The sequence below is a fragment of the Dermacentor albipictus genome, chromosome 1 (assembly GCF_038994185.2).
Source record: "Dermacentor albipictus isolate Rhodes 1998 colony chromosome 1, USDA_Dalb.pri_finalv2, whole genome shotgun sequence".
Classification (NCBI taxonomy): Eukaryota; Metazoa; Arthropoda; class Arachnida; order Ixodida; family Ixodidae; genus Dermacentor; species Dermacentor albipictus.
This window is the reverse complement of record NC_091821.1, coordinates 345,014,705-345,041,221: the sequence shown is the minus strand read 5'-3', so window position 1 is coordinate 345,041,221 and position 26,517 is coordinate 345,014,705. Positions and strand designations below refer to the sequence as shown.

The 26,517-nt window shown below is 46.6% G+C and overlaps 2 protein-coding genes across 5 annotated transcripts in view; one reads left to right on the top strand and one right to left on the bottom strand.

The window, feature by feature from the left end:
• LOC135913772 (solute carrier family 12 member 2-like) overlaps positions 1-17,486 on the bottom strand; it is a 146,232-nt gene extending 128,746 nt beyond the window's left edge. The window contains exons 1-2 of one of the 4 annotated variants that reach the window (XM_065446530.1): positions 17,377-17,486; positions 16,311-16,858 (exon numbers count right to left, since the gene is read on the bottom strand). In XM_065446530.1, coding sequence (XP_065302602.1) covers positions 16,311-16,682 — 372 coding nt within the window. In that variant the 5' untranslated portion in view covers positions 16,683-16,858; positions 17,377-17,486. Of the gene's footprint in view, positions 1-16,310 lie in introns of all 4 variants that reach the window. The other 3 variants (XM_065446576.1, XM_065446652.1, XM_065446459.1) reach the window with 3 other exon arrangements.
• A 599-nt stretch (positions 17,487-18,085) lies between these two features.
• Positions 18,086-22,015, top strand: COX5A (Cytochrome c oxidase subunit 5A). The gene is made up of 4 exons (XM_065446748.2): positions 18,086-18,245; positions 18,803-19,041; positions 19,619-19,767; positions 21,909-22,015. The coding sequence occupies exons 1-3, from the start codon at positions 18,167-18,169 to the stop codon at positions 19,763-19,765; spliced, it is 465 nt and encodes a 154-aa protein (XP_065302820.1). The 5' UTR covers positions 18,086-18,166; the 3' UTR covers positions 19,766-19,767; positions 21,909-22,015.
• The last annotated feature ends 4,502 nt before the right edge of the window (positions 22,016-26,517 follow it).

The following is a 26,517-nucleotide window of genomic DNA, read 5'->3' as shown; positions in this document are numbered from 1 at the left end:
CACTTTCGTATATGTATGCCAAGGGCACGCTGCTGTTGTAGCGCAAAGCGTGTGACAAGTTGTTTAGAATTCGATAATACTGGTAGTTATACACGGAAATGTCCCGGTGGGCGCCCACTACCGTTGTCAGAAGACACCGATAAGGTATCCTATAGGGAGCGCAGCCACGTGTTCTCACAGTAGCAACCAATCGGGCGCAAGCACAGTAGCCCTATTTAGCATACCTGCCTGACGGTCTTCGACTCGCTGGAAGTTTTGACGTGCGAGTGAACTTGAGTGTGAGTGCGAGCAAGTTTCAACGAGCGTGACTGGGCGCGATTTCGAGCGTACATAGTGCGTGCTGACGAGTACAAGTGCACACAGATGTGAGTGCACATGTATACACAGACAAAATATAGGAGAGTGCGACTGAGTGAGTGATTTTTCCAAGCGGCTAGCCCGACGGCTAGCCCGCGGTGAGCAGACAGAGAAACCGGATGACTTATGCAGACAGACCGGAGACTCATAAATACGTTTCACAAGCGTATGCAACAAGCACGTGCAGTGATCACCTGTACAGGTTGCGACGAACGTCGCGACAGTCCACACACGCGGAGGCAGTTGTTAACGGGATCCACCGCGGAAGGCTCGGCTTTCCACGCACAGCATGCCGGGCGCACGCTGAGAATACGTATACGCACTCTACACACAATGTACACTATATAGGCAGTGTGACTCGCATGCGGTATTCGTTGCGTAACAATGGGGCGCACGAACGATCAGGCTGCCGCTGTGATGTTCGTGCCGCTGGCAAATCCTCCAGACGCCATGCCCGTGCTGTTATCGGGGAGCGGCCAAATTCCAAGCGCCGATCGTCACTCACTCACTCACTCACTCACTCACTCACTCACTCACTCACTCACTCACTCACTCACTCACCCACTCACTCACTCACTCACTCACTCACTCACTCACTCACTCACTCACTCACTCACTCACTCACTCACTCACTCACTCACTCACTCACTCACTCACTCACTCACTCACAACCTCGTGTTCAGCAGCCAAACACTATAATCACTAAAGGCGCCTAAGTGAGTCACTTGCAGTTCGTTCATTTGTGCGAGAACTACCCTATACACCGACAAACCTTCATGTTCTTGCGCTCATTACACGTCATTACTGTCAGCGCAGAATCAAATGGATTCACGCGAGCATTAGATAACACTGAGTGCAAGAGAGAGAGAGAGAGAGAGATCTCATGCATGACCTAAAAGCTGAAATGTCATTCGATCTATGACAATGAAATCAATAATTGGACATATCGTCTGGTCGGGAGGTAGAATGACAACGCCATTCTGGTCGGCGTTCTCTTAACTGTCTTTTTAATATGAATCCATGACAATAGTACACCTTCTGGACCCTGTAGAGTTTAGAAATACTTCGCACCGTCCTCATCGAGCACGCAGTCTAAAACCTGATGTGGCCTTTGAACGCTGATAACGTTCAAAGAACGGATATATGTCTATAGCAGATGCCCAGGAAGTCAAGAAGCGGCTGCCGAACATATAACGTTCAAATGCATATACATAATGGCTTGACGGTATACTCCTTGCGGCCATTGGCGACGGCTGCAAAGCTGTTTCCCCGGCATTCTCCGCGGTGCTCTACACACGACAGTTGAATGCAGCGGACGTCTTCGGTGCTAAACTTCTACACGCTCTCGACAGAAGAGCGGTCCGCAGACAAACGAGCTATCCAGAGAACACGTACAGTTGGCATTGACAACCCGCCGAGAGCGTCTCTCCGCTCCAACTCATCCTGCAGCGTGCGCTATTGTCTACATACAATGTGTGAGGGCGCAGAAATACGCGCATTATAACCCGATCGCCGCGTATATTCCACCTCGTCTCTCTTGTATACTGCTGAATGACGGGGCTCCATCTCTAAGAATTACGCGTTTTCTGCCTAACTTGCGTACACGAGCAGTACAGAGTGAAACTCGCCTGAATAAATAGATTGCCCCACGTGTAGTAAATTAAACGACTAATCAACCCGGGGCTATGAGGCGAAGGTCAATGGAAATTTTGAAAAAACAGCAAAAGCTCTGTAGAGTGCACTCGTCCTTAGGTTTCGCCCACGAAGCGGTAAAATTAACATTATGCGGAATCGTAGGATAGCCGGCACACTCTAAGGACAAATGAGGAATGTTGCTGACTCCCTTTGCGTAAGTTACTACACTCTTGAGCAAAATTGCACCCTTCGGGTCGTATCTTGCCACGCAACTATAATCGTCGTCTGTCTTGTCCGCATTTCCATCCTTTAACGCTGTGAGCCCAGAACTTCCAAGTCCGGACGACATGCGAGTTATCAGCATGACAGAGCATTCTCGACAGGAAAGTAGGGAGCGCAGCGTTTTCAAGAAAGGAAACGCAAGCAAGACAGATGACGATTATCGTTGTGTGGCAAGATACGACCCGAAGGGTGTACATTTGTTTATGAGAGTATGCACTTTACTCCGACTTCGAGATTTATCGCAACTCCTCTGTGGAGGAGGTGCATTTTCACATCGGGCCCACGCGGAGTGTACTTATGCACTTATCGCCGAGTAAACGTGCGCTGTCAAAAATAGGTTAAATGCGGGTGTTGGTGAACTCTTCGGAAAGAGTCACCGACACTCAATTTCTTTCTTACGTTTGCACACTATGGGGCTTACCTTGGCCCCAAGAACAATTGTCATCGATTTTTGCGTGCATTTCCTTTCTTTGGCGCTGCGTTGCCGGTACTTTGAGATCACGAACACACGCCTGCATAAGCGCGACATGGCGTCCCTGATAGTAAAGCATATATAGTGAGCGCACAGTGTTAAATAAACGAAGCGCGCGAGATTGATAACGATTATTGTTGGGGACAAGATAATCCCCAAATGACTTTTTCTTTCTTCCTTCTTTTCTTTTTTTTCTTTTTTTATAAGAGTGTGCCGAAAAGGCGTCGTTACCTAATATGCTACAATGTTCCCGCAAGGACAAGTACAATGAACTCCGCACAACTGATTTCTTCTCCTTTTTTTTTTTATGTCGTATAGAACAACGCGGCAAGTTACGAAATATGTCATTGTGAGGAAAAAGAGGGGCTGTTCCACGAACGTGTGACATGCCTTTGTTCAACCGAAAAGCTGACTGCCGCCTTCTCCCCCTCCCTCTCTCTCTCTCTCTCTCTCTCTCTCTGGAGACTGCACAAGGCGCTGGGCGGCTTGTTCCAGCGACTCTTTCAACGAAAACCCAAACGTTCAACCAGCAGCCTTACGACCGTGGCTACCCACTACACTTTGGGCGTAATTGTGCATCCAGCGTGTTCCACACGGTCACACAGGAGCACCGGATTTTGCCACACCTGCCCTCACGTGAAGTCGGAGAACAACAGCCAACAAATGAGTCAACAAAGAAGGCTTCTCCCAGTTTTTTTCCCAAGAAGTCTGTAGTTCGAAAACGATTACTCCGCAGGTCGTAGCCCATCATTATATGAACCAACGAAAAAGAGACGACGCGAAGCACAGTGCAAGGGCGGCGCAGTAATGGGTTGCCACCGAGCTGTGGGATGCATAGCAGTGAAGCCGCGCTGCTGACTCGCCCAGTTCACTGATGCGGCGAAAGGTTATACGCAGGACGACCCGAGTTAGCGCGTTAAAAGAAACGTACCACACAATGCAACGGGCACAGGCTACATAGCTAAAAGCTACCCAAGGAGCTGGAAAACCCCTTAAAAGAAAAGCGGACAGGCATCAGAGAACGAATGGAGAGAGTGCATGGGACATCCGGCGGCGAAGTGCAAAGGCCGGGAATAAAAGGAAATTTGGGGCAGCATTAAGCGGAGGACACGCGCGTGTGATACGAAGTGGCGTCCGATACGGCGCGAGTCTGAAAGATAGCCGTTTCTACTGCGGTAAAATGTGTAGGACACTTGTTGGATGCGGTTGGTGGACAGGACCAGGCGTACTTGAGTCGCGAATCGCACGCGAAATCGCACCATACGTCTTTTCTGTTTTACGTTCGGTTTTTCCATCATTAACTAAAGAGGTGTAGGCAAGAGTCGTTCAGTGCCCTGTAACACTCCGGCCGTGGGCAACACATCCGAAATGATCTGTGTACCTGGAGGAAGTAACCATCACTCTCATGGTATTTTTTCGGCTTAAAGACCGTTTTTCTTTGCTTAAACTTAGAAATGAAGGCGTAACATCGTGTGGTACAGCATCATCATTACAACCTATTAATTGACACGCACTTCCCTGATGTCTTTCGTCGCCTATGACGACGCAACGATGTGGATCAAATTAGCGTCTACTTTAACAAAAGCCGAAGAAAAAAAATGTGCTTGAAACACGGTTCCGCATGCATACGGCCTTATACACGGGATGAATATTTTACGTAATCACACCCGAGTTTTTTTTTTTTTTTAATGAAGTGAGGGCAATGCGCTGCGCAATGTAAAAGGGGTCGCACGAGGATACACAATCCAATAAGAGAGAGAGAGTGTGTGTTAATCTTTCATGCAAGAGTAACACGCTTGTCTCACATCAAACTCCATTTTCGAGCTCGTGCTCCATTTTGTGGGCAAAAGAACTCTCCGGCAAAGGAGTTCAGTATGAGGCAAGCAGCTAATTACTCCAGCGAAGAAGTGTCGCTAGCACTCTATTTCGTTAATTCAAATCAAAACAAACTTTATTCCAACATTCGGGATGTTGAGAGCAAAAGATAGCCCATTTGGGGTGTAATTTTTTATCCCCAAGCTAGATAAATACAAGATAAGCAAAGATACAAGCATTGTATTATTTAGTTATTCTTCAAGTTAGTGAGCAAGATAAATGAATAAAAAAGATTCGTCGTTCGCTTGGGCCGCCTATTCTCCAACGATCTTTGGCCTGCGCATTTCTGCAAGGAACGGCGAAGGCGCGAAAGAAACGGCTCCCGAAAGGAAGGCACACACCTCAGCGCAGAGCGTCCAACAAAGAACGTGCGCTTAAGAACGACGACTGTAGTCGCGGAACATAATTACACCCTAAATGGGGCGTCACTCTCGCTCTCGTACAGACATGGAAGTTAGGACAGGCTTGAAATCCAGGAGGAGCGAATCGCAGTCATTCTCTCCCCCCCCCCTTTTTTTTTTCCTCACTCGTCCTCGCTCTTTTGGCCGGTTAAGGCGCGTTTTCACTTCGCTTATCACACGGCTGCTTCTTCTGTTTTCGACTGCGTCGGAAGAGGTTCGTGCGCGCGCTCCAACTTGCGTGAAATTGGGAGGGTAAGCGAGGAGGGGGGTAAGAATGGAGGGAAGGCCACGGTAAACAAAGGGGTGAGAGGGAGGGCGACAAGCCAAATCTCGACACGCGAGGCACGCATTTACATCACGTAGGAGTCCCAAACGATGTCGAGTTCCAGCCGCGCCCCCGCCACCAAAGACGTCGACACGCGGGAGGGAGTGCAGACAGATGACCGCGCCCAAAGCAGCAAGGGGGGTGGGGGGGGGGGGGAGAGAAAGACCGCGCCGACAAGGACTTCAAGGTCAGTGTCGTTTCACCTTTTGCAAATGCCGAGAAAGAAGAAGAAAAATGTAACAGCCGCGAGCGTTCGCGCCGGGTCCCTTGTTCCGAGCTGCGGCGGTGGCGGCGATCGACAAGGAGGAAAGACCTGTGGGGGGGGGGGGGGGGGGGGGGGGGGCGCCGCTTCCCAGAAAGTGGCGGCCGCCGACAAACCGAGAGGGTGGGCATGAACTGGAAGCCCCGGACTTCACACACCGGTTCGCGCTGCGGGGCAACGCCATCCTCCCTGCTGCGATCGCGGGTCGCCCACTCCGAGCGGGTTGCGCAGTGGTTGGAAGCCTCGCCGTGGAGAAATGATGCCTCGCACGGAGCAGTTCGACAGACTCGCACGCAAGAGACCGCAGTGGTTCAACCAGTGCGCCGCAGGTAACAACCACATCAGCTTTGCAAGCAGAGCCAGTGTGCTCAAATCAGGGGAATTCAAGGCCAAGCGCGGGGGAACACTGGCCCTATACTTCGGACAAGCAACGTTGGCCCAACGATCGGCCCTACTTTCTCAGTGCCCCACTTGGGACTATAGTGTTTTACGAAACAAGATATTCCGCGGCAAAGCTATTTCGCACTTAATCGAATCGAATTCGTAGGTGACGAGTAATCGTTCCTCGAAAACAAACCTGGTGTTCGCTTTTCTCGTATCGCTCCCGAATGGATACCTGTACGTGAAGTCAATGAGGAAGGAAACTCCTGGAACCGTGTATCCATGGTCGATCACTTGCAAGGATACTGTCACCGTGGCACTACGTACAGCGATCACTTTCAGGAATACACTGAAAAAAAAAAAAGTTATGGGGTTTTACGTGCCAAAACCACTTTATAATTATGAGGCACGCCGTAGTGGAGGACTGCGGAAATTTTGACCACCTGGGGTTCTTCAACGTGTACCTAAATCTAAGTACACGGGTGTTTTCGTATTTCGCCCCCATCGAAATGCGGCCGCCGTGGCCGTCCAACGCGCAGCCTCATTTGAGCGACGAGCAGGCATCCTGTTCGCCGACTTACCAAATGAATCAGAACTGAAAGTGATATTCCCGAAAGTGTTCGAACGAGAACACGGTCCCTGATTGGATTCAAGGCTGTGAAATGCCCTCGATTCAGCGTTGAAATAGGAAACGTACAACGGTTCACATGCTTGTGCAGGAAAACTAGGTTACCATGGTCAGCATGCGAGGTTTCAACCTAGCCTTATCCAAGAATTGTTGCTTGAACAACGAGTATGTGCGTCTTTCACACATTTGACTGCTCCGTATAGCCTGTCAAGAAGCTTTCTTCTTTTTTTCAACACCACTACGCGCGCGACCTGACGAACCCGTCCGTCCAGCCGTTTCGTCCACTGCGGTCCGCCACCGATCCGCAAAGCTTTCCAATACTGTATTAATATGGCGCTGCATGTTTATCGACTTCAACCGAGTTTATTTTTGTGATCTGCATAGGTTCGCTAAGGGTGCCCAACTTTCGTTTCTCCAATGCTCTAAGGGTTAAGAGGGACAGTGTTCCTCATTATCCTGAGCTTCAGACTGACGCCATGCAGACAAGGTATACATGAGAGGGGTCCTGACAACAAATATTGTAACTCGCTCACGGAGTGGCTGCAAAAGTTATGAGAAACTTGCACCCAGTGCGAACGAACTGGAGGTTAACAGCGCTGACAAGCATAGCAGCATACACCGGACATCGGCTCAAATCCTGTCATACCGACCGCAAGAACTTCTGCAACTTCGCCAGGGACGTTTCAGGCGCGAGAAGATTGGCTGCGTGAACTCAGACAAGCACACGGATTTCCATTACACACCTGGAGTCGTTCTCTGAGACGCAGCGGCACATCATGAAAGAGCTTTCCGTCTATGAAATTTATCCACGCTCAAGCAAAAGTGGGAAATATTAGACGCAAGGATTAGCGGAGAACATTTCGGCAACATGCTGCTTGGAGACGACATTGTCTTTCTAATTAAGTAACGTTGGGGAATACTTATACCAAATAATCGCGGACACGATCCGCCAAGTTCTAGTACTACTAATTACTAGTACTAATTACTACTACTAGTTCTACTAATGTACCTTCATTAGGCTGGTGAGGGAACAGCACTTAACGAATGGTAGTCGGACACTTGGAGCCCGGGAGAGTTTACCTAAGCAGTAGTCACATGTACACATTTCGAGGAAGAGAAGGAAATCTCACGAAGAATGATATAGGTTGTAGCGCATTTGGCAGTGGCTCCCGTATTATTGACGCTAGTTTATCGATACCCCTTCAAATAGAAAATGTACATAAGCGCTCTATCGTGCACGTACTGAGCTATCAGCCCGAAACAGAGGCGCGATGAATGGTAAGCTTGACAAGCAACTATAAGGACCAAGCAAAGACTAGCTGAAGGAAAAGCGATATAGCGGTAACTGCCAACCAACAATAGCATTAGCCGAAAATTCTTTTTGCCCATTCTTTACCTTTTTTGTCTTTATTTCTTGCTGTAAATGTATCGCAGCAAAGTGTGGCCAGCCTGTCGCAACAAAACATCTCAGTTTAGCCGGCCGCGCGAATGAGCTTGTCGCCGGTGTTATGGCAGCATGTGTTTGAAAACCCAACGCGCATTGATGTTCCCGCTCTGCGTAAGCCGATTATCCGCGCTGCGTATATGGAACGTCGAAGCGCTAGTGAGTGCTTCCCCCCCTCCCCTTCCCCCGAAGTACTGTCGACGTTATACTTAACCCAAACGTGCCTTTTTGCGTCTCCTGTGGATGATAGTAGATATTTCTGGTTACGGTGCCTTGAATGTGCTGGCTTAATGCGTCTTCATTCCAAAGCAGTCAATATTTGCGCATTACAATCCGTCTTTGGTTAAGACTAGAGTTACTGTATATGTATATACAGTAACTCTAGTTAAGACGCTATAGGTGCGCCATCGTTGTGATGGCGGTTGTACCAGAGACCACTCTCACCTGTAACTCGTCGTTTTAAGCCTTGGCCATGTGAAAGGGCCCAAGAAACCGACGACAATACAAAAACGTTCCGAATTCTGTTTCTTTCTCTCTTTCTTTTTATTTTTGCATCTTCTTTCTTTTATTCTTTTCATTAAAGAATGGCCCGACAAGCCACAAGAACACACACGCACAATTAAGTGGCTCGATGAAAACGACCAGCGCGTGTAAGCGGAACTGGTTGCTCCGACCCTGGGACGGCGCAGTTAAAGGAGAGAGCGACGAAATTTTTGGAATCGGTTCATTTGTTACACCGCTCTCCCTCTGTCGCGGGTTCGGGGGACGAAGGCAGCGACGCGGTGCCGCGCAAGGGAGAGGACAGGAACACCCCTCTCTCTCAAAGGGTAAAAAATTATAGTATTGAAAATAAAGAGAAGGGGTTGGAAAGTGAAGGAGGGCGAGGGGAGGGACGCAGACACGGCGAAAGAAAATAACGCCGAAAAAGTAAGAAAAGAAAGAGGAGCAAATAAACGCGGGGCCGCCTAAAACGGGAAGACCGGTGCTCGGCGGCAGCCTTCACCCCCCCCCCCCACCCTCTCGGCCTCCCTCCCCGCTGTGTCACGTGCTCGGTCGGCGCACCTCCTTCGGGCGGCGGCGAGACAAAACAAACAGCGACCCGCGTGCGTCCTAGCAGCCCGGACCAGAAAACGCCAGAGAAGAACCCTTGGGGACCGCTCCGGCTTCGGGGTGAGGAGGACGGAGACGGGTAGAAGATGCTGCTCTTCGGAAGAAGAAGAAGCGGGAAGTGTTGGGGTTGGTGCATTCCGTGTTGGGGCGCGCTACTCTCTGTTTAGTGCAGCGCCATGGATGTTGAGGACGCTGCGTGCGTATACACCCCGCCGCTCCCGTCCTCGAGGGTGTACTGTACAACGGCGAGGTGTCTATACGCTCACTCGAGCACGTACGTGGCGGCACCTACAGTGAGCGACCACCTCTTCACAGCGAGGGATTCGATTGATACCAGACGAGCCGTCGTGCCGGACAGCTCCACGAGGGTCCGGAACGTATTCCACGCCTTCAGACCAGAAACGCGCCGCTTTCGTGGTGCTGCACGCGACGCGCCTCCGAAGGCTATAGTGGCCGAAAACCGCCAGTACCGTGTCATCCGCGGTATTCGACGCCTCGCTCTGCCTTCCTTGCGAAGAAACCAAATGTATAGGACGCTTTAGCTAGTGCGTTATCCGCAAGGTCATACGCGCAACTACGGCGGAAAGCCGACAGTCGGTTCGCGACAAATCAATATATACAGCCGGTCACGTGCAGCGAGAAGTCTATGGAAGCAATGGGCTGCACCGTTACAGTAAAAAGAACGAGCAGGGCTTTGTTGCCTCATTGATCATACATTTGTATGCGCAGGCAGGAAATGCGGGGCGTAACTTCTTTTGTTGTTTTTATAGTTTCATTTTGTCGTGGCTCAATCAGATTAGCGGTGGCGTAGCTACGCAGAATAAGTTCCCTTAAGAAAAAGAAGAGAAAAGGGTCGATGCGTCCATTTAGGTGCGGGCAGCGCCGTAAGGGTACAGCTTGCGTAGCTGTATAGGCCAGGAGTCAGGGAGACGTTGCCGGCTCACCTACCTCTGCCCCCCTCCCTGCCTGTGCCTTCGGAGTGAAATTAATCTAGTACAGAGTTGGTGGTGGTGATGATATGAAACGCGGTGTGATGATATATGATGAGTATGACGATATGTTACACAGTATACACGAGATTCGAGCCCTCCTTGGCAAACTAGCGCACGGCGAATAGCTTTTCCAAAGGCCCATCAGGCCGGCATCATCTGCAGACAAAAAGAGCTGGGACGCGTCCCTTCGAGTATTGCAACACGAGTCACCCTCTGAAAACAAAGTCTATACAGCTACTGTGCCCTCCACAGGTGTTCTTGCGCTAAAGGATTCTTCAAAAAACAAACATCAAAATGTATTCGTTGTCATTAAGCCTGCCTGCCGACACGTGTACGCCAGCGATGAGAGTTATATTCACTTTGATAAAGAACGACGTCACAATATGTCGTCAGCACCGCAGCAGCTGAAACCTTTTACTGGCTCGAGCCGGTGCCATGAACACATGTGTGCTATATATTTTAAACCACCCATTCGGCTCCCTTGAGGGTGTTATTATTATTTTTTTTTAGTCGAGATGTACTTGCACCGATCCTTATTATGGTGTGTTAAGACTAGACGTATATTGGTGCTATATAGGTGTAATGGAGGATGTAAACACGAGAGAAGTCCTTCTAGCACCCCTCGAAATTCTTCGGGTTTTCGCTGTCACCTTTAGTTACAGGCGTTAAGAAATCATCCGTTGAATATATACATACATACAGATATAGGCACACGGCAGTCTTTACAGCGCAGATAGCATACACGTAACAACAACTACATTACATGAGCGTATACCATATATAGAGCCAGGTAGTAGTATACTGTAGTAAAGAGGATGTCGCGGCTGCATTTACAGTCTACGCATGTACGCACATACCCGAAGCAGGTATTCTCAATAAATAGCCTAATGCGGAGACGCGTTCACATGTGCACCGCCTCAAATTAGGCGCTTCGCGCGGGCCTAATGATGCCTGTACAACCGCGAAGTGGCGCGAACGAGCAGTGTTTTCTTTTCTGCACCAATTCTTCCTCAGGAAAACTTTAAAGAAAAAAAAGAAGGCGCGCCAAGTTATGAAATAGTTCCATGCAGAAAAAGCAAACAAGACAAAATATTGTTCTCGTGTGCGTACTCGTCACGTGTCATATAGTGCCCATTTTTCCGGACACATGCGCACCTCGAAAATTTTCACCGCAAGGTGTTTGCCCGCTCACCTAATCCGGAAAGAAGGACCACGGGGTTGCCCACCAATCCGACTTTGGGAAGTTGGTCGAGAAACGGGCAGCGAACCCAAAATTCGCGTGAGATGTGCATGCTTTCGAAAACACCAGATTACGAGAGTCTTTCAATATTCAACCGAGTGAGAGCGCCAATACACATCTGCAAGCGATTCATCTCCCACACAAGCATAAGCTAGCCTCACGACCAACGGTCGACTCTATACATTCAATCAAAATTCCTCCTCCTCGTTTGGTCGATTTACAGTTTATATATATATATATATATATATATATATATATATATATATATATATATATATATATATATATATATATATATATATATATATATATATATATATATATATATATATATATATATATATACATATATATACATATATATATATATATATATATATAGAGAGAGAGAGAGAGAGGGGGGGGGGAGATTTTTCGCAGACTCTTTGTAGAGCGATTTGCCTTCTTCTACACTTTATTTTTATTTATTTAAAGGTAGATCACAGGCTCCGGTCGGAGAATTGAGTGATGGAGGATAATACAATAACATACATGATGAGCATGAACAAGAACAAAGAAAAGTAACAGTAAGCAGAATAAAAGAATATAAGAATATATATAAGAATATAAGCGCTCACGGAAATGTTCGCAGTTAGTGATTGAAACAATGGCACCTGGAAGATCGGTCCAAAGTGCGATGGCTCGTGGCAAAGCCGAATAATTGAAAGCTTTAGTTTTACCATATATGCGTTTGATATTGAGGCGATTATGAAGGCGCCTGGATGTACCTAATGGTTTTTCAAGTGGCAGTGGGGATGGCGTTACGCTGTGAATATATTTGTGTACTAATCATAAAAGAGCAACAGAACGACGAATGCTTAACGTCTGGAGTGGAATGCCCAGCTTAATTTTTGTTATACTGGAATGGCAGTTATAGTTACATGAAATGAATCGAGCGGCTCTATTTTGTACGGCTTCCAGCATTGAAAATAAGTACTCTTGATGAGGCGACCAGATGGACGAAGCAAATTCAAGCTGTGGGCGGGCGAAAGTTAAATATGCCAATTTGCGCGTATGAGCTGAGCAACGACACAAATTTCGACGTAGGTAACCCAGCGTTTGTGACGCTTTAGCACATATGTTGGTGATATGCAATTTCCATGAAAGGTCGGATGTAAGATGCAAGCCTAAGTACTTATATGACAACACACGGGGCGGTGAAACGTTGTTTAGAGAATACGTGAAGTTAGAAAGCGACTGTTTACGAGTAAAGGAAATTGTTTTGCACTTATTCGAGTTCAACGTCATACGCCAGTTATCACACCAGGCATAAACGAAGTTAAGGTCCTTTTGGAGGATCAAATGGTCATCATGACTTTCAATAGTGCGGTATACGATGCAGTCGTCAGCAAATAGTCGCATGCAAGAGGAAATGTTAGAAGGCAGGTCAGTAATATAAAATTTAAAAAGCAAATGTCCTAGCACGCTGCCCTGGGGAACACCGGATGTGACATCAAAAAGGAAGAAGCAAAATTATTGACGACTGTGAACTGCTTGCGAAAAGATAGAAAGTTACAAGCCGATATAGCGTTAGTGAGTCTAGTCTAAAAGTAGATAGCTTAGCGATGAGGAGGCAGTGAGCAACGCGATCAAATGCTTTTGAGTAGTCAAGAAAGATGCAATCAGCATGAAGGTTATCATCCATGTTAATGTGCAAGTCAGTGGTGAATTCCAGTAACTGCATATATCACACGAAAAAGATTTTCGGAATCCATGCTGATTATTAAAAAAGAAGCTATTAAACTGGAGGTGGTTATAAATATTTGATGCAATAATATGCTCAAGCATTTTGCAACATATGCAAGCAAGCGAGATAGGGCGGTAGTTCTCCGCCATATTCCTGCTACCGCTTTTAAACACTGGAATTACTTTTCCAACATTCCAATCAAGTGGAAGATAGCCTGTTGATAAAGATTGCGTAAAAATGTGATATAATATTTTACTAGAGGTAGACAATGTATTCTTCAAGATTTTGGAACATACATATGTTATTGGGACCAGCAGAGGAAGATACTTTAAGGTTTGTAATGAGGCATGCGATTCCTTGAATTGTGATGGCAATGGGCTCCATGTATCAAAATTCACGATCAGGAATAATGGGCATTTCGGAATGATCTTTAGCAGTAAACACAGATGAAAAGAACCTGTTGAATTCATATGCGCTCTCTTGATCTGATAGCTCGACTTGGTCATCATTTTGTAGCGATATGTGACGGATAGTGCTGTCTGGAGCAATGGTTCGCCAAAACTTTCTAGGATCAGAAGCTAGTAATGAAGGTAGGTCGCGGGAGTAGTACTTGTTCTTAGCCGAGGTTACTTCAGCACAGTACTTCTTTAAACACTTTTTCTAATCAGCCCATAAATTAGTATCGCGCGATTTCTTAGCACGTTTGTTCTTTTACTTATCTGTATATGAAGTCTGCCTACCAACAAAAGTTGCTAAATGTCTATACCATTAGGCCTCCAAACCTGGGGTCGGTTTGTCTACGAACAGTCTATACTTGCCGACGAAGGCTGATTAGAAACAACCTATATAAGTCACCCCCCCCCCACCTCCCCCAAGAATAAACATGATGATAATAACGTGAGCAGACATTGTATAAACTGAATAATTTTTTGTGAAGGTAAACCTAACGTAAAAGTGGTATTTTTTTTTCAAGGCAAAAAGAAAGAATTACGAACGTAATTCTATTGTCAAAAATTATAGGTTATGAATAAATCTCGGCAGTAACACCACACAGAGTAAAGAAATATAAAGAACATATAGGTTTATATAATTCGGCATTATAGAAAGGATAAAGGAGGTAGCGCTCAGACATGCTGCTAATTAGCTTTTTTCTCAATCTCTATCTCTCTTCATTTGAAATGTGGAACCCTGGAGATTCCAGTCAGTGGCGGGTATTAAGCCAATTCGAAAAAGTTGTTCATCAAGCCGATGTTTGCATCTTTTACTGAGATTCACAGCATCAATTTTAAGTGCTCGGTTATGATGTCATCGAATTTATTAGGCTCGTATATAATATTGCGCATTGGTTGTTTTAGTTTTCGTAGGCTGTCGAGCCCAAAACGGCTATAACACCCACGATCTTCGTGCCGTGGGCAGCCAACAGGAGCTCATTTGACTTAGTTTCTGCTATACTTTCGTTGTAAGGGAAAAAGAACAAACAAAATGGGTTTGCTCGCAATACGCAATGAGCGACGCAACAGTTGTGCTTGAAATGTACTATTTCCTCGTTCTTCTTTTTTTTTTCTTTCCACTCAGGCAAAATGCATTAAGAAGCTAAAGCGGCGGCCCAGTACAGGATGTGTGTGTGTGTGTGTGTGTGTGTGTTTTTTTTACCGTATTGCGGCGCACGGAATAGCAGTAGTCATAGCGTCAGGAAACCGAACATATTAATTACACTTGCGCAGAAGAGCGCATTTGTCGTTTGCAGACTTCATGGAAGAGCACTGTCATAAGCGCTTTATACACTTTCATGGTCCCATCGTTGTGTCAAGAATTCATTGAAAACAGACGCGTCCAAGTTACGCGCGGGAAAACACGGTACTAGTGGGGTGCCCACCCGCACAAGAAAAGTATGAAAGGAGACGGGGGCAGTCGTTCTCCCCGCGGCGGCCATTCAGCAGCAGCAACAGCAGACGACAGTAGCAGACGACGGCGTAAAGCGGACTGCTTTCCTCCTCCGAATTGGCGTGGCTGCCGCCGTTGCGGGAGCAGCAGAGCACTCAAGCCCGCTTGCTTTGAAAAGGCCGTCGTTCTTTCAGCAAAAATCGCGAGTTAAAAAGAAGAAAAGAAAAGGAAGGAACTCTCGCAACGTCGCTCACTCTTTCTCGCGGGCCGCGAGCGCGCGCGTAAGCGAAGATTTGAGGGACCTCCTTGCGGTTGGCGCTCTGCGCGCGGCTATATGTCCGCTTAAAATTCGCGCCCGCGCTTGCGTTGCCACCGGCATCAGCGACGACGACCCGAGTGCGGCGCATGCGGAGTAGCTGCCTTTCCAGACAGCTGTGTGTGTTCACGTAACACCGTGTCGGGAGACGCCGTTTTAAGCGCGGTGTACACGTTGTTCCGAGCCTCCTTCTTTATTATTACTAGTTTCTTTTTCAATGAACGAAGGGAGGTAAGGATGAACCCGTCGTGTCGGGTGGCGTTTTTCTTTTTCTTTACTTTTTTTGCCGTTGCCTCACTTTTGGCGCATATCTCTCTCCTGCAGCTTTCGTAACGCGGCGTCTGCTCGTTTCTTTTTCCTCGTCCGCCTTTTGAACGGCGATCATAATCCGCTCCTTCTCGCTCCTGCCGGGTTCTATTTGTCGGCGAGAAAGAGAGATCGGATACGTAGACGCCGAATTCTCCTCGCCGGCGCTCGTGCGCATGTGGTCGGAAAAAACTGCTCGTCGCGAGGAAGGAGAAAACAATAAATGGAGATGACGGGCTGAAATGTCTCAGAGTGGTGGTGGCGAGGGTGCGGGGATCTGGGCCTCTCCGAGTGTGGCATCGCGGACGATAATAAAACGCGCGCGCGAGAACCGCATCCCTCGATCGGCCCAGACAGTGCAAGCAGCAGCGGCGTCTCAATGAGTCGGCGGCAAGGGGAGACGGAGAAAGGGGACGGGCCAGGAAGCTTGCGCCGCGCACCGGCATTTTGAACGACGGCCGCTGGGCGACAGCGACTGAAACGAGTTGCTGCGGTGAGCTCGTGAGTGTGCGCGCGCGCGCGAGTCAGTATATCGGATTACGCGATCCGTACGAACGACCGCGAGAATACTAATAAAAAAAAAGAACGAAAGAAAAAGTGGGAAAAGGAAAGAGAGAGCTTCGAAGGCAGGACAAGCGCGCTGCGCGCGACAGGATCGGCGACCAGCTGCTCACCTTCTGGTCCGGCAGCAGCGACAGCGTAGCGTTGTGCAGCTCGTCGAGCGTGGGTCGCTCCATGTGTCCGTGCACTGACATGAGGTTCCTGTAGTGGTCGAGCCGCGGCAGGGCTTCGCGCGTGTAGTGGCGCAGGCTGCGCACATTGTGCGTGTCGTACGAGCAGGCGTTCCACGACTGGCCGTCCGGCTGGCCGTCGGCGTCTTGATCATGACCATCCTCTTCATAACTGCTCTCGTCGTCCGAGTGCTTTTCGACGGCGAAGTCCACCTTGGCCACCTGGAACCGCGACTGCTTCTTGCTCGGGTTGTCCTTGCGGTCGTCCATCTTAATCCACTCCTCGTTTTTCTCGGCTAGCGAGGACCGCTCCATGTTCGCCGTCACGCGACGATCTCGGACTTTTGTGCTTGCTTGCTTGCGCCGGCGAAGCTCGCGATCGCTCGACGCCGCAAGTCGTGTTTGGCGCTGCGCTGGAGCAGACGATGGTTATATAGTCAGGCCTGTCCCACGGAGAGCGGATGGGAAAAGTGATGCGTAGAGAGAGGGCGCTGCAAGTCGGTCGACGCCATTGTGACGACATGAATGATACAAACAGTCGCGCACGCACTCCTCTTTCCGTAGAGAACGCCGCCCTCAAAACGAGCCATTCTCCAGCCCCTAAATATTTTTTCTCTTGTTTTGTTTTTCTTCGGTAGCAGTGCCTTAGCTTAAACAGAGACTCCCGCGGCGGGCGCCGTCAGTCGTCACCGACGCCTCTAGTGCTGCTTCGCGATTCTTCGGCGAGCTCTGAAGAGCGTAAGAGCGAACCATTCACCTCGGAGACACCCCGCGTTTTCTCCTTAATTAACCTTCAGGCCGGCCTGTCACACTGATTGTCAGTGACATATCACCAGTCACCGACGCTTACAGGGTCGTGCGTGAAATGCCCTTGCTTCGTTGGCTTAAGTCAAGTTCTCTTGACTCATTCTACTGGTAAAATGCGTGCTTGTTTGGTATGAAATACCAGCCGCCAGAAAAGAATTGGGCGCAGAATATTCGGCAGTACTTACGAACGCAAGAGACTTACATATATCTTCGCCAATGTGTCTCGCTTCTTCCTTCTTCAGTCCACAAACATGCACATGTGCCCCCAATGCGCGGCGGTTTACCGCAAGCTGAATAAACAAAGAACAAGCTCGCGCGATTAAACGAGAAAATTAAAGAAGAAGCGGTAACATGCACACGACAAGGCACATCTCAAAACAGCATCGGTTTCGCAAACCTTTAACAGTTCTCGTTACTGCTGTGAATCAAAGTGCTTCATATTTTTTTAATTTTTTTTGGACACAGTCATACTTTATGAGAAACGATGTTAAAAAATCAAAATACTCTTTAAGAGCTCGTTGACTTTAAATATATAAAAATCCGATGAAAAGCCGCAACAATCAGTGTTCGGAAAAATGGGAAGCATTCGGCTGATTACAGAGAGCAGAAACCCGGGTAGAAGCTTTCATTAATTTCTAGCTTCTTTTTTTATTCTTTCTTTTTTTTTCAGCACAACAAAATGTAGCGCGGTGCAAAAAAAACTCCAGTACGTCGAGTTAGGCGCTCCAGGCGCTCACTTAAAATACTGTTTCGGTTTCGGTTCATTTTTGAGGTTGTTACGCAATAGCTTGTGTTACCGTGTGCGCTATGTGCAATTAAATATTATTAATTTTATTAGATTAAGTGATAATTTTTGTGTATGGCATTGTAAGCAAAGGAAAAGCTTTAGCGCTGGTGCGTTTTGCTCCAGACCACAATGGGCGTGACGTCACTTGTCCTAGCAGAGGGGAGGAAGGAACGGTGTAGGTCGAAGTGAACTATTTCGTGCAAAAATGTTCGCGGTACTTGCCCGTTCTGGTGTGAACGCACTACGAGCCGCCACCATCCCAAAATATGCAGTTCTTCCAATTGGTACGAACACGATGTTAGTTTTTGACCTCGAGTTCTTTTTATGTTGCGTTCAGTGCCGCTAACCCTGACTGTGGTGTGCACGGTTTCAGTACGCGTTCTTATCATTGAGAGAAGAACGCTGAAAATGCCCGAACTTAACCCGTTGTGTCATCCCCTCGGGAGCGTACTTCACGTCGTATGCCTCTCCCGCTACAGATTTGTGCCAGCGGGCCTCGCTGGCTGTTATTTTGCACCTTGGCTTGTAGTGTGCGTGCTACGCCGGCTCGAGATCCGATCCGAGATCTTGCGTTTTCTGAACGTGTGCAATATAATATGTGTTATTTTCTGCATTTCTTGCCCAATATATTCGGTAACGTTCGGTAATGCTGACAGTTTCGTTTGCCCATGCGAACAACTTGACCTTCACAGGACCTGTGTATACATAATCGATTGCGGACTGCCCGCCGGCGACTTGGTGTGTCGTGAAGCCTTCCATTCTTGCGGCTAAAGACGAAGGCGTTACTCGGTGTGTGCGATTAATTAAAAACTGTATTATGTTGACTTTCTTTTTTTTCTAGCAATTCCCTCTGCGCGGCAGATGTCCAAGCACAGCCAGGAGACTGACGAGGAGTTCGACGCCCGCTACGAAGCGTACTTCAACCGCAAAGACATTGACGGCTGGGAGATCCGCAAGGCCATGAACGACCTCCAGGGTTTCGACGTGGTGCCCGAACCCAAAATCGTCATCGCCGCGCTAAAGGCCTGTCGACGGCTCAACGACTTCGCTCTGGCTGTTCGATTCCTAGAGTCCATTCAGGTGAGCTGGAGCGTCGCGAATGGGCCAATACTTGGTGCTGTTATTGCAGTCACTGATCAGATTAATGCTTCATCAATGAAAGCTGTTCCCATGGACCTCTCCAGGGTGCTCGAGCTTTCATAAGTTACTTGTGTGACGTTTGACTTGTCCAGGTCTTGGGATTCAGCGTTTAATGAACATGTGTGTCTCTGTGAAATTAACAAATGTCACATAATCAAACTAGCACCTCTCGGAGCCTCTTGATGATTTTGTGCCAGGGCACATTCTAGTCTCAAAAGTGGCATTGAAACTTTAGAAAATGTTTTTGCAGTGAAACATTACACAAACAGGGAAAATATTTCGGTACAGATTCCATGTTATAGACTGTGTGGTAGGCGAGAACACGTGTATACCCTATGTTTGGAGTGCCATACCTTCCTCGAATTTGATTTGTATTTGTGTGTTGAAGTATCTTTCTTATTGGGCCTTGCACCCTAAAGCCCCATACATATCGTCATCAAAGTATATTTTGTAGCTTGATACAGACAGCCATAAACATTTTGCTTTTGGTGGTCACAAATTTATCATTCCCATCCAGTACAAGTGTGGAAGCAAGGTGAAAGAGATCTACCCATACATCCTTCAAGAGATTCGCCCTACGCTCACCGAATTGGGCATCAACACCCCTGAGGAGCTAGGCTACGACAAGCCAGAGTACTACGTGCCCCTGGACTATGAGACATAGAGGTGAGCCATGCCGGGTTGCAGCCATTTTCTTGCAGTTTCTGTGCACATTCCACTCGTGATGATTCAAACGCCAGCAGCTTGAAGTTCTGGTTTCTCCAAGCAACCCTCAAAACATCAGATGTGTTGACCCCCACTGCATTTGTAGTGCACTGAGAAGCATGGTTAAAAGGCGACAGTAAAATTAAGCTTCCAGACTTCCAAAGGCAGAGCAGTGCCACTAGAATAGGCTGGCAAGAACACACTTCTTTGGAAAGAAGAGCCAAAAATGTTTGATATTAAGATGTGTAAGTTGGCAGGCACTCCATACACATGGTGCCACCAACCAGACTGCAGGTTCACAGCTCTTGATACCTTGCATGTGTGTGTGCAGTGACCTTTTCTCTTCTGCCTTCAACAGAACCTAGTTGCGGCCGGTTGCTAACTCTTCTGCTTTGTACAAAATTATTTGTGTGTATATCTGTGTATCTCTTAATGCTGTCTTGGTATGTTATATAATTTCCAATGATGGAAGAAAATGTCCAAGGTCAGTAGAAGTTTGAATTGACTAGAGTCGAATGCAACGCGCACCACATTTCACGCCTAGTTCTGTGAACGACAAACAAAAATTGGCACATTGCTATATGCTGCTTCTAAGTTAGGACAGCAGTTGGTATCGCTGTTTCCCTGTTGCAATGCTGCCGGTTCTATAAGACAAGCCTTATATGCACAATGCACTGTGCTCTTTGGACTGGCTTGCTTAGCTTTTAATTTTGCCAATTGATTGAGTTGTAATCTTGACCACAACATTTCTCTACAGTTATGCCATTCAAGTGGACACCATCAATTTGTCACCATTTCTGCCATGATAATAGCAATGGTTATTGTGCAACATAATATTTCTGGCAGAGCCCATCTACGTTGATTATCTAAGTTATGCAAGAGCATTCACACAGCAAAGACCCTTTATTAAACTTGCATTACAGCTGATAGAGCGGAGCGTGACGGTGTGTCTGTTTGGCTTCGTCAGCAAAACACAAATGCACATCTCTCGAGACCTTCCAACCCACCATGCACAAGCCATGCATGCACATCTATATTGTGATAACATGATGGTGGCAATGCTCTTTCACGCTACTGTCACACAGATGTCATACCCCTTCTCAACTGTTAGTGTGGCGCTGAGGATAGATACTGCACTGCATGGCTGGGTTCAATACCTCATAGGGGCTACTTTTTTTTTTTTCTTTTTAACATGGTTATCGTATTGAAGTCGTATAGACGGACCACAGTGTGTTATTGTAGCCAAAGAAATGCGCTCGCATTTAATATAGATGTTCCATTGCTCAGCAATGCCATGCTGAAAATAGAGTAGGTTGAAAGTTTCTCTGCAGTTGCTGTTTTAAAAATGTGCACAAGTTATCAGAACATCTGCCCAGGTTGTCCATTAGTTGCTTGCAACCCATTGCTGAAGAAAACACACTGGTGTGGCCTTTTTAGCTGCTTAGTCTAGTGATGCTGTCTTTGGAGGAATGCATTGGAAGTATGGTCTCTTTCAGTGCACTTTAAATTCCTGCTCTCATAGCTTTGACTGTACGGTACGTTATGCGACCCTCATGGCCAAGCGCTAATCTATGAACTTGAACGCATACAAAACCGTGCTGCATGCTTTGTCAGTTGTAACTATGTAACCTTAATTCCAGTGTAACTAACATTTAAATTGAACTAGGTTGGAAAGCTGTTCAATGCAAAGGAAAATTCAGTTAAAATTTTTCCATTGCACTTTTCATGATGAAAGTGGTATGAAGTTTTTAGGTGATAAGCAAATACTACATATCGTACAGAAATGGTCATGCTAAAATAGTTAAAGAAATGAGATGTCATGCAGATGAATTAGTGCATTTTTTTTTTACTTTTGATTTTATGGTTAGCAAGTGGCATCAGTTGGATGCAAGTGTTGTAGATGTTCCCTGAAATATGTATCCTCATCCTTGCAAGATGCCTACTTCAGATGAATGTTCAAGTGACAAGTGTGCCTCTTTGCTTCCATGTTGTCAGACTGGTTATTGTTTCGACCCTCCTAAAATAATGCCTGACTGGGCGATGCAAGTTCCTGAATAAATAAATTTCACCAATTATTAATTGCATTTTCTGTTGCTTTACAGGTTTGGACTGTGTGCTGGAAGGATGGTACCTGCCGTGGCTTAGTCTGCAAGATTGTTTGTTTCTGCTGCGTAGGCTTAACAAAATAAATGAAGCACTGGCGAGAGTTTCTCCGTTTCTGACTGGCAATTATGTTCTCATTAACCCCTTCAGCGTCACTGATGTACCAGTACATTTCCATGTTCTTTGTCATTCCTTTTGTCAGATAGGAATGCGAGGACCGCACCAAGAGAGCATTTTCCTGTTATTTTTCATTTATGCACAACTAAAGATAAACCATTGTGTTCATTTTATAATAGCCGAGTAAAGGACTCCCAACGCTGAGGGTGCATCGCCACTGAAAAGGTTAATATCCCCATTTTGTTGTTCCAGTGAAGCTGTTAATGCCGCTAAATAACTTTCTGCATCTGGAAAAAAGCATGCACATCTGCACCCAATTGCAGCATAACTAAAAGTTTCATAAATTTTTAGGAGTAGTGCGAAGACTGCACATCAGCTGCAAGGGAAATTCACTTATCCCAACATTGAGTAGCAGCAATGTAGAAGGGGAAACGAGAGAGAGAAAGTGGATGCGCATGAATAAAAACAAATTAGAAAAGCATGTGGTTTGTAGTTTCTGGCACAATGCAGTTATAAGCCAGTGAGATGGCAATAGTTTTGAGTAATGGCCACAGTAAACCTCAACGAATTTGAAGTGGTGGTTAAAGATGCATTCATGAGTAGAGTTACATATGTGATGACCAGCTCTTCACATGGTGAACATCAAAAGGATAAAGTGAGATTTGAAGAGTAGCCAAAGCATTTCATGCTTACAGTGCAGTTTGTGGCTGTAAACAGCAGCATTCTTTAAAGGGACACTAAAGCGAAACAATAAATCAGTTTAGACTAATAAAACATTGTATGAGAACCCTGCAGGCAGTCGTTTCAAAATAATAGTTTATTAGGTGAGGAAATGAAGGTCGAAGTATCGGTGTTCGAATTTCGCACCGAAACACTGACGCCAGTACGTCAGTGTGACGTCGGGGATTCCCAAGTATGTTTTCACATTTGGGCCACGTTGGCCGAGTAAAGGTTCCCGAAACTTGCCATGTTTAATATTTGGTCGCTTTAGAACACAATGTAGTCAATCTGTACCGCTATATATAATTACTAGGCCTTAGAAGACGCCATCAAAACCCACGACGTCACAGCGACCAGGTGGGCGAACTTGAAAGAGGCGTTGCTACCCTTCTTTTGTTTGTGCATTTTTTCTGGCTTACCAAGCGTCTTATCGTGGTAAGAGTGGTGTATTTGGCGTCGTAGAAAGGTGATTTACTGATGCAGAAGAAATCGTTTTTCTCTTTAGTGTCCCTTTAAGAGATGCTAAAGGCATGCACTAACTAAGCTAACACGCTGTGAAAAATACATGAGGCAGAGCGCAGATCTCTTTCCACTCTCCATGCATATTGTGTAGTGTGTTACTCATTCAGTATAAACCAATTAGTCTGCAACCAAGTACTTCTGGCACACGTTAAGTCAAGTAAATGGTTAGCGCTACTTGTGTACAGATACGAAATGTCTTTGCTATTTGAAGTTGTCCAAAAATTCAGCACCTCTTTAAGGCTCCAGATCCGCAATTTAAACTGCAATTAATCACTTTGCAAAGTGTGTCAGGTGCTGTTCAGGAGATGACGCGACAAGTCCTGCATCTTAAGGAGTGAACTGCAAATGACTGCACGGTTGGGCCTCATACACACAGGGTATCATGAGAAGCCAACAAACACTGACACCAAGGACAACATTGGGGAAATTACTTGTGCCTAATAAATGAAATAAACAAACGATACATTAAACAAATAAACATACGATACAACAAACGATACTGCATGACGAAGGCCTTTCTCAGCAATCTCCAATTACCCCTGTCTTGTGTCGCCTGACCTCATCTTATGCCTGCAAATATCCCAATTTCATCACACCACCTAGTTCTCTGCCATCCTGTACTGCGCTTTCCTTGGCATCTGTTCTGAAAATCCCATGACATATAACCATTTGTCTACAGAAGAACCTATCGATGCTACCTCTTCATACTGCTCCATCAGCGCTATGTGAATAATATATGAGCATCCCCTTAGGAACGGGGTGACAAACCTGCCGCCAGGCCCATTCTTCTTGCTGCCTTGCCTTGACAGTCCTTTAAAGGAGTACCGACATGACATTTCTGACTTGCCATTCTAATGCAATTAGCATTTTTTCAATACTTAACGCACTTTTTGGCCTGCCGATGTCTGACCTCTTCATAGCGCCCTTCAATTGCTGCAAGTACACTCCACAGGTGCATGTCCAACTGAGAGCACCTGCTCGTCGAGCCGACACCTGAAATAGACACCTATGCAATCATGATGTAGTTCATTCTGTTGCAGTGCAAGCATGGAGTGCAGAGTGTGGGGCAAACTGATGGACTACACACGGCACTTCATGATGTCACTGTTGCTGGCAGTTTTAAGGCCGCGCTTTTGGGCAGTAAACGCCTTTGGTTCTGGACCGGCTTCGTCGATGCTACTTCAAAGTTGAAGTTGGATATGCTGAACCCTAATACTACAGTGCCAGCGGGACAAAACTGGCTGCAGTCGGGAGGCTGTGTTTAGTAAAACTTTCCTTGTAGCATCCAAAGGTGTAGAAGCCATGGTCTGTGGGGACTGGCGGCATTTAATGAAGCTTTCTTTGTCGTGTCTGAAGGTGTACACTCTGTGGTATGTGGTGGCACTGCGGCACGTGCGTGTATTAATGCGAGAAACATTCTTTGCCCATTTCCACCACTACAGATTGTGAATAAAGATGTGTATACCAATATGGCTTGTGGCTACATTTCTTGAATGCTAATCGCATTAACATTGACAGTCATCATAGATGGGTTGGTTCCACCAGAATTTTTTATTATTTGAAGATTCCAAGCCCTCTAAATGCAAGGAAGAGTAGCGGCAAGCATGAGAGCATCTTAAATAATTTACAATACTTGTTTCTGGGAACCAGTTTCGGTTTTGGCATCTGGGGGGCAGATGTGATGAGAGAGAGAAATACTTTTATACCTAAAAGCGACCTCTGTGGTGCTCCTGGCGAGGTCTCTGAATTATGCTGACTGTTTTGTTTCCCAACTAGTATAGAAGTCCTGATAATGTTGACACCAGGTCTGGCATTTCGACACGAACTGCAGCACGAAATTAAGATAGTGTTCCCCGTATTTTATGTTAGCCAAGTGTCATCTCTTTATGTGAGAAAAGCATGTGGCAGAGTTTCTACAACTTCAAAAATGTGTGTCAGTATGTCTAAAATATTCTGTACACGATGACAAAACGTGGAATCTTTAACTTCAGCCCGCTAACTTTACCATTTGCAGCAGTGTGGTGCCCAGTAGGTTATCGATGCCCAGACTGCCATCGGAGCTCATGGCTCCTACGTGACCCACTCCGATCAGTGCGGGCAATTTGAATTTGTTTAAAAATTGCAGTCCTTCGAGTCTCGACTTACTTTCCAACTAGATCAATCCCCCAGCATAAATATTGGCAGGCTTCCAGAAGGATAATCAAACACTGCCAAATCGATTCAATTTTTGCCTTTAGTGTCCACATTCAGTTGCAGAGGTACATACATACTCCTGCTATTAATTATGAAAGAAACAGCCTTATGGCAAACATTCCACATTACCATTCCACTTAGGGACAGCGTAACCCTCGGTGGCAGCAAAGTATTCCATAAATATCGAATGCTGCACACACACATGGCAAAGTGAAAATCTAAACCATGTGTGCAACATTTCTGTTCAGCCAGTCGACAAGAATTTATATTTTGCTTTTAGCCTTTAGCTTTGATATTCAAGCCACATCTACATGTCTTGACATGTCTTCAGCCAATTACATCTGAGCAGGTAATTGATGCACCAAACGAAGAAAAAGGCTTGCTTTGGCAACACTTGCTCCTTTGAAGATACCCTGAAGATCTGTATTATCACAGCGTAGGCATATTGAATTGGGACCATTGTCAGCAACGATATTATGGGGCCTGGAATGATCTTGGTAAAAACACATACCACAGCAGTGCGAACATACAAAAAGAGCATTTATTGCTCCTCCTATACAACAAACCCGCTAGATAAGCTACATACAAGGAATAGCTCCTCAATCAATGAAGATGCACTGAGAAACTGACGTTTGACTCACCATGCGAGGATACTGAGGCATTGCTTGCCTGTGTCCTACACCAAAGTTGTTCACAGCGGCAATTCTGCAAATGAAATCACATGTGCGCAATAGTGTTTGCCCAAGCCGGTGCTGTACTCCAAGACCGAACGAGAAGCCTCCTGCAGGTTAGTCCCTGAGAGCACGCTTACGAGCGTGCCAACAATGCGAAGACAAACAGGAGGAGGCAGGTTACTCTCGCACCCGAGTTATCAATGCCATCAAGTGACACTTACATAGGAACATGTACACCACCTTGCATCGCAGCTGCATAACTACAACCATAAAGCAAGGAAAAATACAGGAGGGAGCATTACGTCACGCAACCAGCCTTGGCAAGCGAACATTCCGTGAAGCCACAGTGGTGGTCCAACACGTCACCTCTTGGGTCAAGATA

Coding starts and splice junctions, on each gene's coding strand:
- COX5A (XM_065446748.2), top strand. CDS start 18,167: ATGTTCGCGGTACTTGCCCGTTCTGGTGTGAACGCACTACGAGCCGCC. Junction 18,246..18,802: donor ATATGCAGTTCTTCCAATTG/GTACGAACACGA, acceptor TTTTTTTTCTAG/CAATTCCCTCTGCGCGGCAG. Junction 19,042..19,618: donor GATTCCTAGAGTCCATTCAG/GTGAGCTGGAGC, acceptor ATTCCCATCCAG/TACAAGTGTGGAAGCAAGGT.